This window comes from Leptosomus discolor, chromosome 10, assembly GCF_034619465.1.
Source record: "Leptosomus discolor isolate bLepDis1 chromosome 10, bLepDis1.hap2, whole genome shotgun sequence".
In the NCBI taxonomy this organism is placed as follows: Eukaryota; Metazoa; Chordata; class Aves; order Leptosomiformes; family Leptosomidae; genus Leptosomus; species Leptosomus discolor.
The window spans coordinates 8989344-9006559 of record NC_141400.1 but is presented as its reverse complement, the minus strand read 5'-3'; the positions used below and the strand labels follow the sequence as shown (position 1 = coordinate 9006559).

The window sequence follows — 17216 nt, the reverse complement described above, 5'->3', positions numbered from 1 at the left end:
TCCAAGGAGTCCAACATGGAAGAGTTTAAAGATGCAAGTCCACCTGAAAAGTTACTTGATCACTTAAAGCTTTCTGATGAAAAGTCTTCAGAGACTGGCCCTAAAGATGCACAGAATTCCCAAAACATTGAAAGTGGATGTACGCCATCTTCAGCCAAAGACCCCACAACAGCAGATGAGTGTTTTCATGACTGTCATGACTCCTTTGAGGCAAAAGCAGCTGGGCTGGATGATGAAGGGAACTTACAGAATGATGAGAATAGCTCAAGGAAGCAGACAGAACTAGATGAAGAATACTTACTAGAACTAGAAAAAGATATGCCCGAGGAAGAAAAACAGGTAATGCAAAGTACCAATGTAAAAAGGTGTATTTTCAGGGTCACATTTCTGAATGGTCTGTGGGTGGAATGAAAATGGACCTTTAAAACTGTCTTAAGTTTCTAGTTTTACTGTTCTTAATTTCATTTGTTCCTTTAGGTAACAAATATTTTTGCTTGCTTTCCTTGCCGTTCTTAATCATCACATTCCGTTGCAGATTTTTGTCTAATTTCACTAATGTGAAAGGTTACTTTGACTCAAGAGAGATTATAAGAAACAAAAATCTCCCTGTTTCACATTAGTTAGTTTGTGTTCATTCATTGTTTTCACCTGATTAACTGCAAGGTGCTTTCCAAAACTCAGAGCAGGTTTCAGGATAGTTTTTGTATCTGAAAGGCTAGTTTATGTAATACAACTAATTTGGATTAAATTTGAAAGTATTCCTATAGATTACTTAAACTTTAATCAAACAGAACACATTAAGTGTTGGTTTTGTTTACATTCAGTTGGTTACATTGGGCAAAGTGTTTGGATAACAAACTGGATAATGTGGTGAGGAGTAACGAAACAGGTCTCAAGGGAAGTCCAGCAGCCTCTGTAACGGTGTTTACTCCCCTGTAAGTCACTGTGAACTGTTTTTTTTTGACCCTCAGTCAGTGGTGTCATAGAATTATAGAATCATAGAATCATTTCGGTTGGAAAAGACCTTTAAGATCATCAGGTCCAACAATTACAACCGTTTTCAGGGTTCTAAGATGGTGGTTAGAAAAAAAGAACTTATTTTTGTTCTAATTTTGAGAAGACTTGTTAGATCACTTTCAGAGCTAGACTCCATTCGCTTGAGTAACGTGGTGAATTTCTGCTGGTAATTAGGTTCTCATAGCAAGTGGTGGAAGGCTTTCTACTGATTTATGGATTTATTTTTTTCCTCATTTTTTTCAACTTTAGTTTGCAAGTGCTGGGGGAGTAAAGGTACTAAACTAAAATCTGTGTCCCAACACACAGCTCTAGTAATTTTTTTAACTTTTATTTGAACACTCTATTTTTGACAAGTTTTATAGCTTGGCCTCTTGAACAGATCGTGTTTCAAAGAACTGATGATCCAGCCTCTTAAAATCTGATTGAATTATCCAAGTGAGCGGTTTCTTGTACTGAAAATTGAAATAGTGATGAAAAGTACTACTGTATTCTTTGGCAGTCGGGGAAAACATGGACGTATTCTGACGTAACTTAGGGAAGGGAAGACTTCAGCGAACTTTATTTTATAGACCTGTAGGCATGAGTTAGATCTTATTTTAATAAAGGAAATGGAATCCTTACTGGAAAGCTAGCTGCACAATTTGGATCATAGGTAACACTGAATAACTGATGATGATGGGGGAAGGAGAGAGTGGAGTAAGGAATGGCAGCTGACAAGAGAAGGTAGACACCATCCTAGGAAAGCATTACTTCACAGGGGAAGGTAGTATATTGTGTAGCTGTATAGATTTTATTCTGGAAACTCACAAATCACCGGGAGCAGTAGAAGAAAATACTACTGTAGCGGACAAGTACTGCTAAAATGAGGCATTTGATGAAAGAGAAGCAATGAAGGGTCAAATTATTTTTTTTTTTAAATGCTTAAAATATTATGAATGTTTCAGTGAATTTATAGGGGCTTATTACTCTTTTGTACAGGCAGGCTGATCTTTTCTAATTCAACTGACTTGGTAAAGCTGGACCACACAGTTCTTAACTGTTAGCTAGCTCCGCTTGTGTTGTATAAGTGAATAAATGCTGGCTATGCATGGCCCCAAAAGGTTGTAAGGAGGCGGGTGCTTGGCAGTAATTGGACCATGCCATAGTCTTACTGTCAACTACTGTGAATAGAGAATGAGGGGCAGAAATATGCAGAGCTAAGATGCCAGAGGCAACCAAACATCTAAATTGTTTGTTACAAATCAGTATACAGACATTAAATCAAGTTGTGGCTCAAATGGTTCCCTTGCTGGTAGGGTGGGATTTCTGACCAAAATGCATCAGTGAAAACAAAAAGATAGTTTTTTATCTGTAGTACAGATCGTCGTGCTAATGTAGAAGTTCTTGAGGTGGAAAAGCGATATGGGACTAGTGGGGAAGGAGAACATGGAATATAATCTCCTTGTAGTAGGAACAAGACTAGATGTTAACACTTGTCTGATGGTTGTCTGGTGCATCCTTTGCCCCCAAAAGAAAAAACATCACATTGTCCTTGTATCTTTTCCTGTTTAGAACAAACAGTCCCCTTTTCTACTTGTATTTGTTGCTTCTACAACAAGTAGCGTTGTCATCATGAGTCACGATGAGGCTTCTGCAGCAGCCTACAACTTGAAGGCAGCTTGAGAGTTTCATAGACAAAATGCTAAAAATTCTGTCCTGTAATTAAGCTCTAGAAAGAGCAGCAGGCCTGGAAATTAAATGGCTTGGTTTTAGTGCTGCTCTTGTTTCTGTTGTATTGTTGGGTTAGAAGTTCATTTTGCACATCAATTTTTGCCTTCTGTAAAATGAGCAAAAAATCATGAATGTGGAATACTTGCATTCAGCTTTGTGCAACTCCCTTGACGGGTGCTATGGGAGTACAAAACAATGCCTGTTTACAGCTGGAAAGACTTCCTTAGAGAAAGTATTAAGACAGCTGCAGTCCTCATCTTTCTGTGGGTCTGTTTCCAGTGGTATTGAGCAATTGAGCCCTTCAGCTTGGTTTATGATTGTACCTAACTAAATGGAAGGATTCCATCTCTTAGTATCACCATAACTATTAGATTGGCAATATTTATGTTGTGACCTTTGTTTATGTTCCATAGAGAGCTTTCTAAGTGGATTATATAAGCAGTTTTTAAAACACAGCTATTATTTTCTCTTAACGAAATATTGTTGGTATCGCTTACAAGCAAAGCCTGAGAAATCCAGGAACCAGAGAGGAATTAGAAGCTTACAGCAGTTGTTATAACTATTGAGGTAGCCCTTTTGCATGATCTTACCCTGCATCACCTTACATTGTCTGTGTAGTAAAACCATGGGGATGTGTCATTCCTGGATTGCCACTCCAGCTGTCCTCATAGTACTTGGAACTGATGGCTACAAATTTTATTTTATTTTTATTTTAAAAGGTTAACTTTCTATGTATTTTGATTATGAAAAGAATCTGTTATGTGGTGCGTCCTTTAAAAAAAAAATACTGCAGTTGTGATCTGAAAACAGCTGCTGTAGATCCATTTATTCAGAGTTTTTCAAACATTTTAAACTTCCTGCCAATTACAGAAAAGGTTGTTTTTGAGAAGGGCAACATGGGTTTGGTTTTTTTTTGGGGTTTTTTTTTGTTTGGTTTTTTTTTTTTTTTGTAGGATAAAATGAGGCAGAAATATTCAGAACTTGTTTATTTGGCTGTTTAGGTTGTGCCCAGACACCCAGCAGCAGTGCTGTGTTTGCTACGTAGGCTGTCCTTGATCAGTTATTCTCAGCCCCCTGCTGCCTCTTCATTGTGCTGGCACACCTCTCTGTGTGAATGTGCAGTGAACCAGTTATGGGGAATGATTCAGATGAAAAACAATGCTGTATGTTTAGATCAAGGGCAGTGCTGGTAAAAGTAGGCATCAAATGGCAGCCTTGTGATGGCACACAGGGGTAGATGGATTTTCTTCAATTAGACGACTTGCCTAAAGAAAAACTTCCTATGAACTGTGGTTGCAGCACCAACCATAAACTGTGCACTCAAGTTGTAAGGAGAGCTGGATGTTAGCCCTGCTCAAAACAAATTTATGGAGCTACACCTTCATAGTTGTTTGTTTTTCTTAAACTAAGCCCATTGTTATGTTTTAGCAGCTCTAATAAATGAGTTCTTTTGAGCGATGCCCTCCAATAACTAGGCTGTAGAAAAGAAAGTCTCTAATTTATTCCGGAGATGCAAAGACAGATTCTAGTCATTGCTCTGTGTATTTATGTATGTCCTACGTGCAAGCTTTCATGGTAGCAGCTCTGAGCAGAAATTCTCACCCATGCAGAAGCTGCTGCAGAGATCAAAGTGAAGGAGCAAGTGGCTGTGTATTTTCTCTCAATTATATTTCAAGAGATCCATACAGTGAGATTTCTAATTTTAAGCAACAGGAATTACTTCCAGGGAAACAGTACTGGTACTGTAAGAAGTCTTCTCTGCACAATGAAGCAGAATAAGAACTTGAAGGGATATTCAGACACAAACCTGCAAGAAGTATTCTTAAAAACAGATGTAGCGTAGAGCCTGGTAGCTTGCCTGGACTTGCAGCTTTGAGTTTTTTAAGAATTAAGCAGCCTGAAACAAAATTCACTTTTATAAGGTTTTGTTGTTGTTATTTCAGAAGCATGCTGATTGCTGCCTCAGCAGAGGCCCTGAGCAGTAAATTGCTTTTGATGCATTACAAACAGATTTTTCTGGTTAGTTGTCATTGACAGTGATGGCTTTGACGTTGGTCTAGTCTGCAGGATTAATCAGAAGACACCCAACAGCTGTTACATGGTAATTGTTTCAGTCTGACCCGGTCCTCTTCTGGAGAGACACCCATTAATTATGAGTTTATCCAACAGCAAGATTCTGAATCCCTCATGCTCTTCCATCATGACAGATGTTGTCTTGTTCTTTGGGCCTTGTCTGGCAAAGACTTAAGCACCTGGTCTAGTAACCTCTTATTTTGGATATAGAACACTGCTTTCTAGCTGCTGTAAAACCCTGGAATGAATATCAAATATTCCTCAAAAGCGATTCCCTTCTTTGGGCTGTTGCGTGCGCGTTAGAGCTACAGCTGGCTGTGATCATGGTGCCTTCTATTTTAACACTAGGCAGTGTGTCAGCGCGATGAGGAGCACCGCTGTGGTAGAGGAGGTTCTTGATTAGTATCTCGTTAGCAGCTCTGTAAGAATTAACTGAAACTGATCTTTGGGAAACAGTATTTTGGAGTTATACCTGAGATTTTTTTCAGTTCTGGGCTAAACAGTAAAACTTCCTTTTTTTTTCTTTTCTGTTTTCTCGAGAAGTTCTAGGATGTGTTAGAGAACACTGTCTTTTTCAATACATTTCTTTAAACTGCTCCCCTCCTCACCCTTCTTTCCCTGTGCTTAAGGTTAGTCCTATTGTTCTTCCATAATTTATGGCTTCTGCATAGAATTTGCTTTTCCAGGGACTGAAGAACTGATCTGGGATTTCTTCTGAGGTGGCTTCTCAGGTGCAGCCATTCATTTCAGCATTTGGTGTTTTCCTAGTTCCATTTGTCCAATGTAGTAACCTTGAGTCTGTCAAAGTTGCTGTTTTTTCAATAGTATTTACAAAATTTAAAGTACAAGATAGAAGATGGGATACAGTGAAGCGAGTCCTCAGGTGTTGATCACTTAGAGGTGGTTTCAGAACTCTTTCCAGGAAGAATTACGTGGTTGAACCAAAAAAAATCCAGATTATTAATACATGAGACAATTCAACTGACTGCACAGCAGTAGAACTTATTACATAAATTACTGACAAATACCTATAAGGAATATGTCTGTTGTTAATTCTTAGCAGCATTCAAAATTATTTTTTTATAGTAATAAAACTTGCATGAAATTGGGTTTTGAAGGTTTCACAATGCAATCCTGTGAAATATAGTAAAAGGTGATCCCCTCATTCAAATGACCTACTTTAATAACCTGAGTCATGTGTACAGTACAGCACCAATACTAAATAAGCCATTGTTTTGGTCAAATTGGAGGAAAAGATGGATTGCTAGACTAAAACTGCCCTGTCTTATTGCTTCAAAGTAGAACAAAACATCCTGTTGTATTTTCTGAGTTAATCAAGGCTTGGACAAGTACATTTGAGAAGTATATCTGTATCTCCTAGAGCAATTAATTCCAAAGGCTGGTAGGAAGAACCTGGATAAAATCTGGAGTTATAACCCCCCTCTGTCATTTATAGTTCTTTGAGTTATGTTTTTAAACAGACATAAAAGTCTGCTCAATGGCAGTTTAATAGAAAGAGTGAAAAAGTATACTTTCATCTTTCTTTCAGTTCTGCTATCTGATTTTAGTCTTATATTCATTTTTGCATTTCTCTGGAAGATGCTGATACTGTCAAATTGAGACCTTTTTGACTTGTGGTGATGGATTAAGTGGTCAGCTCCACTTTCCTGCCTGAGGTTGTTGCCTCTGGAACAGGAACGACTGGATGGCATGTATTGTCACTCAGTCTGGCATGTTAACTTAAACTGACTGTCCAGGATGGATGTGACCTATTGTCTCTGGAAGCGCTGCTTATAATTTCAAGAAAAGGTAGTGATTTGGCAGTGGAAAGACTAATATGTCTTTACCATGAAGTTCACCCATAAGCAGGGATTGGGCAGAGTCTAGCAATGGTTATTACTCTACCTCTTGAGTGGAGCAGGCAGACTTGACACAGTTTTTGAGTGGCAACTCTAGCAAGATTTGAAAAAGGATTTTTTTTGGGGGGTGACTACAACCTTAAATTGAAATTCAACTCCTTGGGTGCATGGTACAGCAATAGCTTCACAAAACTGCAGGGGGAAGCAGATGACTACTAACTGATGACTTAGAAATAGAATTGGTATTTGAAGCTGAAAAGTATATTCCTTATCTGTTTAAATTCCTTGCTTCTGTGCACCCTTTGAACTCCAGTAGCTTTAAATTGACAGCTACTTGGTGACCTTACAAAAGGGTATGTGAGATGCAGATGTGCATTGTCACACTGTGTAAGTAGCCTTGCAGAGGAGAGAGAGTACACATTTGCTGCTCTTGACAAAACTAGAGCCAAGAACGGTTCCCTAGCAAAGTTAAATCAATTGATCAAATAAAATGGATAGGAACAGCCAGAGGAAGCGTAGTTGGAAGCATTACAAATTGAGGGTGTTTGTCCTTCAGCTCTCACCAGCTATATTTAAAGGATTTCACTTCCAATACTTTTATTATATTGGTTCCTTCCAAAAGAAACAGTGAAAATGTGTAGGTTGCTTACTTCTCTAATAGTAGAATAATGCTTTAATGCTTTTATTTTTAACCCCGAGGTTTTTGGCAGAGTAGCTGACATCCAGGGACTGTATTTGATGGCCCGGCTTTTGAATTGTTGTACTTTGCTGTCAAAAGGCCAAGCTGTCTTTTCTCGTTACTTCAGATCAGGCCTTAATCTTCAGTACTTCTTGCTTGCCAGGCAGGTTTATTTTAAGATCCTAATTTCTTCAGAATATGGACAACTGTAATTCAGTATCCAAATCTGTAAACATTTCCAATTGGATCCTCTAAGAATCATGTTACTGGTTAAATGTAGTTATTTCTTATAATTTTTCTTTTACTTTGTACTTCAAAAACGAATGCCTGCCACTTGGAATTTGTTGTCTTTGTGTTAATAAAATTTGCAAAAAACAAACCTTAAGATTTGCTGACCTTGAATAGCAGAAAATCCTAATGGAGTGTAAGTTGGGGAAGTTGTGCCTGACCCCAATGTTGGATATGAGCAACCTCAGGGAATGTAGTGGGTCAAGATATCTTTTCCTTAGGCAGAGCATTCTAGGAGTTCAGTCTGACCTACTTCCCTTGCTGAGGAAAGGGTAGCCTGCCCTGCAGCTACTTAAATCTTTTTCTGAAAAATGAGTGGGTGGGGACAGTGAAATGACAGTGTGCAAGATTTGTCCCAAGGACAAGTCACTTGCAATTTTTTCACTCTGGGCTGATATGATCACAATAAACTGATGACCAGTCTATTTACAATTGTCCATCAAAGCTGGAAATATAGCATGCTGAGTGAAGAGGTTATGTCTCCTAACAGCAGTTTAGTTTTTGATTGTTCTGGGTTTTTTTCCCCTGAATTTGAATAGAAGACAGATTCTAACAGCATCCATTGCAGCAGTCCTTTCAGGTTAAATGTAAATTCATCCAAAGTAGTTGACTTTCCACTGCTTTTATGTTAGGATTTTCTGTTAAAGAAATGTATATATGGAGGAATAAATGATGTATTTACTTCACAAATACAGAGGTGCTTTAGATGGCAGTGTGCTTAGGACGTGATGTGGTAATACATATGCTTTTACATTTTGTGGAGAAGCCAGAGGAATTTGCTTTTAGGATGGTCTGCTACTGTATATCGCTTATGGGTCACACTTGAAGTGCAAACCCAGGATGATGTAAGAGGTGCCCTATAGGCTTTACCCTTTTGAAAAATACTGTGAAAACTTGTGCAGTTTGGAACTTAGGGACAGCCTGAAACCTGTAATAGAGGGATGTCTTAAAAATAGTGATCGAGCTATAACAGAAATACTGGTTTTGAAGCAGGACTGCATTGCTGCTTTCCAGGGAGCTGAGTAAGCTGCAAACCCATATATGGTGTTCTTGACAATGCTGCTGGCTTCTGAAACATGCTTAGACAACACCTTTTCTGGTCAAATAGTCAGAAGTGACCACAAGACTGTCACTGACACTCGTATGTCTGTAAGAGTTATGTGACTAATAGTCCTCTGTGCTTCAAGGCTGTGCAGTTTGCTTCCCAGGCAAGAGGACGTACCAAGGAACAGGCTTTTGGAGGAGGAGAGTTGTATGAATCATCAGCTTCCCAGTGTGACAGTCCTTAAACTCTTCAGTTACTCAGAACTTTCATCTGGCCGTGTTTCCCCAGTGAACATGGCCATACACCCGCCTTGGTTGGTCTTCTGTGCTGTTGAGAGTCTATGTCACAATCCTCTTGGCTGCCTGAGAAGGAATCTCACAATTGGAGATTTTTTTTTGTTTCTTTTACTCTTTTTTTTTTTTTTTTTAATATAAAGCTTATTCTCCTGAACCTTTCTTGCTGCAAAACACTTTTTATATTAATATTTAATACTTAACTGGGGTAAACATGTCATATTTTGTAATAATTTTAATAAAATGAAACGAAATAATGATAATACCGTAAAGCTTTTCATCCAGTATTCCTTGATTTTAGGGTTTCTGTGTCAGGAGTACTGTGACCGTGCTGTAGTTCTCATTTTATATGAAAAAAATTCTTTTGTATTGTAGAATTTTAACTCTATCTTATGCAACAGTGAATCAGTTAATGGCACTTAAAGGCCAGTTCTAAATAGGTCATGAGCAACGAAGTCAGTAGGGCTAGTGTTTCAAGCATTCTGTTCTCGAATGAGGGTTGTCTGTGTAGATCTTTCATGTTTTCCAGTAGGATCATCATCTCCAAACCTGTTCTGTGCTGAAATCTGGCTGCATTGTTCACTGGTATCAAAATTACTTCTGTTGGGCTTTCAATCTATATGCATTCAAGATGTTTTCAAAATTTCTTTCTGTGGAGGGCCAGCTGTGTGCATGGCAGTGACCTTGCTGGAGGTGTTGTGTGTGGTGCTTTGAAAGTGTGGTTCAGCTCACAAATGTAGTTATGTGCTTCCTGTGCTGAACAGCAGAATCCTGCGTATACGCAAAGAATTCGTGCTTTTAATGTGGCTTGTACCTTAAATGCTTAAATTTGTTTGTATGCTTGTATTTAGAAAGCACCAGCTGGCTTGTGTACATTGGTGCAAGTGAGGTTGAGGAAGGGCTTGTGTAGGTTTCCATCCTGGAAGAAAGCCAGTTTCTAAAGACCTGTGTTTTGTTTGGGTTCTTTAAAACATGAGGAGCAGTGAGTATTAGAAAACATATTTAATAGATGATAGGAAAAACTTAGTGATCTAGGCATCTATTGGAAGGGTCAGATTATATTTTACTGCATGATTTTGTGTGTCACAACTGAATGCCATTCCCATGACCCTAGTTTTCAGAGTCTGCAATCTGGTTTTACTAAGATGGTGACAATGGTCAGGTGAATTGCTTTCCAAAACCAGTAAAAGCAAGAGGAGAGAACCACTGACTTTGTATTGTTTGTCAGCTGCTTGACATAGCTGGGAGATGGTGCAGCGCTCCACAAAGAGTACTATATTTAGCTGTTTCCAAGGAGATGTTCTGTGCGATATTGATAATCGCATTAATCCTTGATTTACACAATCTGCAGGAAAGGCAACTGCTCCTTTTCCTGGAGTTGGCTTTTTAATTGCTCAATGATCTATAACTTACAGACACCTTGATTTAAGTCCTTTGTGTATGCATATGTGTTGGGGGCAAAATCAGTGGTCAAATGATCATTTTTCTACCATAGAAATGATTCGTGAACTTGAGCATTGCTTCCTGATGTTAGTGTCTTTCTTACACTGCTTTGTTTTTACTTCTGTGAGGTATGTCCGCATGTGAAAGGTTTCCACTGTAAATAGGTTGAAGAGACGGCTTGGTGACACCCTGTGTTTTCTGTGTCAAAGGCTAAGAGCATTCATGTCAACTTCACTGGTGCCAAGAGTACTGTTAACATATTCATGGTTGAAAACACAACTCTGCTCAGCACGTGCAATTTTCACTGTATAACAGAATAATCTTCCTGTCTCTGGGTCTGATGGTTTAGTCACTCTCTGCATAAGAAATCTTTCAGGGTGGTATTGTCCATGGAGCTGTTTCTAACGCAGTCAGCTCAACGTGCTTTGTCCATCTCTGAAACTATGAATTTCTGAGGTGGAATTATTTCAAGCAAAACTTTGAGACTTTATATCTAAAATATATTCTACATAGTTGACCTGCACTGGTTGAATAAAATTGAGTCAGAAAGGAGGCGCAAACAGCCAGCTAAAAAGCTAAAGTATTAGTTTAAACCATGTAATTCACTATTAATGCTCTTTCTGCATACTGTTGTCCATTAACTGGAGCTTTTTAGTTGCCTTGTTATACTCTAGTGTTTCATGGATGTATAATGTATATCATGTCACAATGACTACAAGCAAGTGATCTTGGTACTAGTTAAAATTCTTCAGGTTGGATTTTTTTCTCATTTCCATTCATACTTTATTTGGAACTGCAGCTGACCTACTTGTTCATTTCAATTAAATACTTTGAGACATTGTCTTTTCTTTTGTAGAAAAGAAGAAAGGAGAGCACAACGTTGAAGGAGAAAGGAAATGAGCAGTTCAAGAAAGGAGGTGGGTTGACAATCTTTTAACACATTATGGATGTTAGAGAATCTTAAATTAATACTTAGCCATCATGGTGATATTGCAAAAAAAAACCATAGGAAGATCTCACACCTATCATTGTTCAAATTTACTGTCTCTATCCATTTTTCATCTAGCTATAGAGAGCAGAAGGAGATAGCAGACCTCCTTAAGATTTAAGTTTAAATGATGAAGACTTGGATTACTAAAGCAGGATTCTCATGGAAGCGAAGTGTTTAAATCCAAGAACATGATACAGAATTGACTGCCTTCCAAGTGCCATGGTTTCTTTTACTAATTAAGGAAGGCTTCTGCTGGGCTCTGAGTTTTGCTTATGCGTGTGCTTAGAATTGATGCAGGACTCGGTGGCTCGGTAGATCTCTCATACCTTTGCACATTTGCATGTTTCTTTTTATCCATGGACTCTATCTGTTACACATTTTATTCATGTATATGTGTTTAGGTGTATATACAGACATACATATGCATACATATGTGTACATCTATGTGCACTTACATGTCCATCTATATACATATATGCATGCATGTATATACATATGTGTATATAGAGATGTACACACATACATGTGTGTGTATATCTAGAGATATACACGTACATACACATACATATATTAAAAAAGTAATAATCTAGAGGAATATCTTAACAGAACTCTTGGCACAAGTGAGGTTGACGTGAATGCTCTTAGCCTTTGACATAGAAAACACAGACCTTTCACTCTGCCCTGGTGAGGCCGCATCTGCAGTACTGTGTCCAGTTCTGGGCTCCCCAGTTCAAGAGAGACAGGGAACTACTGGAGAGAGTACAGTGCAGGGCCATGAAGATGATGAGGGGACTGGAACATCTCTCCTATGAGGAAAGGCTGAGAGACCTGGGGCTCTTTAGCTTGGAGAAGAGAAGACAGAGAGGGGACCTTATCAACACTTATAAATATCTAAAGGGCGGGTGTCAAGAGGATGGGGCCAGGCTCTTCTCAGTGGTGCCCAGTGACAGGACAAGGAGTACCAGGAATAAACTGGAGCACAGGAAGTTCCACCTCAACATAAGGAGAAACTTTGAGGGTGGCAGAGCACTGGAACAGGCTACCCAGGGAGGTTGTGGAGTCTCCTTCCCTGGAGATATTCAGAACCCTTCTGGACACGATCCTGTGCGACCTGCTGTAGGTGAACCTGCTTTAGCAGGGAGTTGGACTCAGTGATCTCCAGAGGTCCGTTCCAACCACCACCATTCTGTGATTCTGTATGATTTCTAGCTTATGCCAGAACTGGACATTTCTGAACATAGTTAATACATAACAACAGGGTTGAGGTCAGTAATAAATAACTGTACCAGTGCTTTAATTAAAAAACATAAAGGGAGAAGTGATTTTGACACCTACCTTTTGTTTAATGTTCTGGTGAATCCTGCAGAGGTTTCACAAAGAAGCCAGGAAATGCAGATTCATGCTTTCCTCAGTCAGCAGGGACACAAAACAAGTAACTTCCCAGAAATATACCCTGATAACCAGACAGTGGCCTTCCTGTTGGAGGTCTCTTATTGTGTGCTAAGAAGGCAAGATTCCTGGGGAATGATTCAGGCAAGCATCAGAGCAGGCAGAAGGGAACTGCTCGGACTGTGAAAGCAGCAAGCCTGTAATGTTGGCTGAATCATTCTTATTCTGAAGTCTCATCCATAGCCTTTTCTTGACAAATTCTTTGGCAGAACTTTTCAGTGTGCCTGTGCCTGCCAAAGTGCTTACTAATCAGAAATACACAACTTTTTAAGCACCTGGATGGTCACCCGCTAATGTGCACAGAAAGAATTGCTCTGTTTTGAGGACAGTGCACTTGTCAGCTGGCAGGGCATTGTTCAGTCAGTATAGGGCCTTTTCAGTCTTGACTCTACCTTTATTAGAAAATGAATAACTTGATAATCCCGTGTGGTTTACCATTGGTCCTTGCGTTAGACCAGACGTGATGGCGGATGGCCTTCGAGTGATAATGCCTTTGTGGTGACGACCTTTAAGTCGGGTATTGAAGGTGATGTGTCAAATAAAATATCTCCATAGCTGCTTTGAACAGGCACCAATGCAGTGATGTGTTTCAGCACATGCTTCCTTTCAGGATTCGCTTAACCTAAAGTGATTCTACTTCTAAGGCTGGTACTCAAATAAATGAAATCATTTCAGGGATGAGAATTATATGCACATCATGCTGCTCTTGTTACATTAAGTTCCAGACTATATTTCTGCTTTTACAAGGGTGTTGATTTTAAAATAATTGTCATTGATCTGTGTACTGCTGAGCAGCTGAGAGCAGCTACTGGTTTAATATTGCATTACATATTGATAAATGTTTCCAAAGAAATCTTAGCCATGTGGTTCACTGACTGTACGGTTTTGCTTTTCTTTGCTGTTGCATCTGCAGACTATGGAGAGGCAGAAGACTCTTACACGAAGGCTCTCCAGATTTGTCCAGCCTGCTTCCAAAAAGATAGGGCTGTTTTATTTTCAAACAGAGCTGCTGCAAAAATGAAACAGGTGAATATTCTTTTTATTTTCTGAAACAGCATGTATCCATTATATGACAAATGCAATAATGAAGCCGTTAGGAGTGCATAAAGGAGGGCAAAGGAATAAAGCTGTTTGCAGGTTTTGCTGCTTGCTCAGTCTGTCATGCTTCCAGCAGAAATGCTGGTGTGCTCGGTTTTACTGAGGGTGAATACAAACCTGAAAGTTGCAGTTGGAACAGCTGTTCAAACTTGCTCTGCTGCATTATGTTTAAAACTCTTCTCTCATTCTCTCTATTTTAATGAAATTCAAAGTTCATGTGGAACAGATGTTTTTAAGCATGTTTAGTGTATGCAGACCATGTGTTAGAATGTTTTGAATTGTAGCTAGTTAGGGGTTTTTCTAAAAGCCTGGATTGTCATATACTTGTCTTCATTTAATTGGCTCAAATGCTTTGGGGCATAAGCAGGACTTCCTAACTATGGCTTTATTAATTCCGTTAGTCTGCTTCCGTCACAGTTGCTGTACAGTAGGACAGGCCTATATAGTAGGGCACAGTCTGGAGAGGATGGCTGCAGCTTGCTTCATGTGTTTTCTGTTCCTTGACCAGGGACAGGTGCCCAGCTGTTATCAGAGTCAGCAGTATACTTGTGTAGCATGGAAGGCGTAGAATCCAGTCTGTCTGAACAGAAACTTTCACTTCTTTAGAAAGGGGAAATGCTAAGAATTCAGGAGAAATACTCCCTATTTCTACCTTTGTTTTTAACATTACATTATTATAGAAAAATAGCACAGTAACTCCTGTCCTCAGTTTTCCCTCCTGCAAAGGGAATTTTCTTGCAGTTTTCCTCCAATATTGAGACAGATGCAGCTCTGTTTAGAAATGTACCTTGCAGCCATATTTAGGCGTAAATAAGTTTTTACTCGGCGTAGAGCGTTCTTGTTAGGCTAGGGTTATCTAACTGGCTGTGGGGATACTGAATTGTTTGAGCAGACAAGGAAAAAAAGTTAATAAAATCTGTAATAACAGATACTGGAACCTTTCAAATATGAAAGCTGTAAACTGATTAACCTCCTCATAATCCAGATGTTAATTTTTCATATCATTGGGAAAGTAATTCAGTAGTCCCCAAAGGAGCCCAAGTTGATAAAAGAACTGTGCACAAACCAGTGTATCTCACGGGTACAGATCAGTGGAACCTGACAGACCACTACATTACTCTGAAGATAGATTCATATTGTTAACAACTTCCCAATTAAGTTTGTTCTTCCGTACCGGCTTTGCACTACAATAAAAGCTCGAGAGGCATCTTCTCTGAGACAGCTTCTGTTTTATGGAGGAGAAAATTGTTCTTTGGGTGTAGAAAGATTACTACTACTTAGATCAACAATACCAGCACAGAACAGCCTGATTTTTTAAATTTTTTTAAAACCCTTTTAGTTTGGATGAAACAGGATCTGTGTCTCAGCTCCTTTGCTTTTTTTCTTGTATCATTGTAAGCAGATTGCCTGGTTCTCATCTTCTTACTATGGCTGTCTGGGTGCACTAAAATCTTCTGGAGGTCTCATGCATTGTCCTTCATAGAGAAAGCTTTATTAGGCTAAAGGCAGTATCTGCTTTCCGCATGTCGTAGCTCGTACGGACGAGAATTTATCTGGGACTCGTGGGAACCATCTATTCCAGCCCCGTAACTGACAAAGGTAGAAGCGCTGTAGCTGGGTTAAGCCAAGGCCTGCAGATGTGACTCAGCCTTTTGCCTGCAGCTCGCTGCCGCTGCTCAGTACAGAGCCATTGGCTGGGCAGCCATGCAGTCTGAACCCTGCCAGCCTTCGCCGTAGAGAGGAAGCTAATCACTGGTAAAGAGCTTTTCATCAGAAGCAATGGTATGAAAAGCCTTGATTACATGAGCATCCCAGTTCCTTGGAATGCCAGACAGACCTTTTTGCTTGCAAGAGTAAATATCAGTTTCCCAAGAAATGTGACTTAAATATAACACGAGTGGTTTGTGTTCTAGGACAAGACGGAAGCTGCCCTAAGTGACTGCAGCAAAGGTATGGCTTTTTTTTTTCTGTGCTGCTCTTGTGCCAGTTCTTTCATGCATAAATTATGCCGTTTAGTGCCTTACTGCAGAGCTGGAATTTTCTGCTTAAGGGACTTTAAAGAGTTTAAAGAAAAGCTGTGATAGAAGACACCTGAATCTATAATAATTTACATTATTTATTTTTTTAATGTCTATCCATCTTTTCCTGTCTGTAATAATTCACTTTCTATACTCTTGTGCTAATAAAGCTGCTGTTTATACTTCTTTGTAATAGAAAAATCTTTTTATCATGGAAGCTGTTCCGTTACACCTACTGTTTTAAACCCACTTCCACCTGCCATTCCCCAAAAAATCTTGGTTTAATCCCGGATTCCAAAGAACCGTGGGGCCTTGTAGAATTAAAAGTGTTATCAAGTCCCTTTTATGCAAGGCTTTTGCTTTGTCACGAGGGCTTACGCTCTCCCGTTCTTGGCCTGCATAGTTTTCTCTGCAACTTCTGGTGAAATCATTTCTGCTGTGCATTGCTTTATTGCTTCCACCCACTCACCCGTGCTCGAGTATTTGTTAAACTCCCCATGACAGCTGGTGAAAAAAGTCCAAATTACCAATGAGAAAACTAATCCAATGGCTGCGTGCCAGTACTGCTTGTACAGTAAATATGAGTTTGTACAAGGTAAGAGTATTCTGGAAGGTAACAAATTCTAGCTGGCCTCTGTCACTTGTTTTGGGGGTGGTGCACTTTGAAAAAACACTTCTGCTAATTTTGTAGTGGCTGAAAGGGAATCAGTCTGCTCTGCAGCAGTGAGACTTAAACCTACCATCGCTTGACACTCCCCAGGGACTTGGCTTACAAACTGCAATGCAACACTGGAAGCACAGCAGAGCAATTCACACTAACCTGCAACTTGCTGACTGTAGCATTGTCTTTGTCCTTCCAGGACATAGACAAGAAATAAGGTGGAATATTTAGCTAGATAATCCTAGCTTTAATTGGCCCGAGAACCATTTTAATGGGTTAGTGATTATAAAATGGGCAGTCTTTTGTACTCCCTCTTTCTATGATGAAAAATGGATGAAGAAATTCTTGAGAAATTACCATTTGCAGGTTACTGTTAAGTTTAGCGTACAGTCTTAACTGCCTCTGTAAACATGGTCATGGCTGCCATGGGAATAAGGAGAGGAAAAGCTTAAATTTGATCAGTAACGCCCCTCTGCTAACTCGTAGAGCTACTATAACCATTTCTGGATTCCCAACCCAATTTTGACTGCTTGATACTAAATTCAGAACACCAGTAGGTCTCCTGGAGTTTGTCTGAAGTTGAACTGAGATA

At 39.4% G+C, this 17216-nt stretch overlaps 1 protein-coding gene across 3 annotated transcripts in view; it reads left to right on the top strand.

Moving 5' to 3' along the window:
- The window catches only part of TTC1 (tetratricopeptide repeat domain 1), a 32960-nt gene that overhangs the window by 609 nt on the left and 15135 nt on the right, over positions 1–17216 (top strand). For all 3 annotated transcript variants that reach the window (XM_086470959.1, XM_086470960.1, XM_086470962.1), the window contains exons 2-5: positions 7–339; positions 11264–11324; positions 13761–13873; positions 15859–15895. In XM_086470959.1, coding sequence (XP_086327085.1) covers positions 16–339; positions 11264–11324; positions 13761–13873; positions 15859–15895 — 535 coding nt within the window. In that variant the 5' untranslated portion in view covers positions 7–15. The remainder of the gene's footprint in view (positions 1–6; positions 340–11263; positions 11325–13760; positions 13874–15858; positions 15896–17216) is intronic.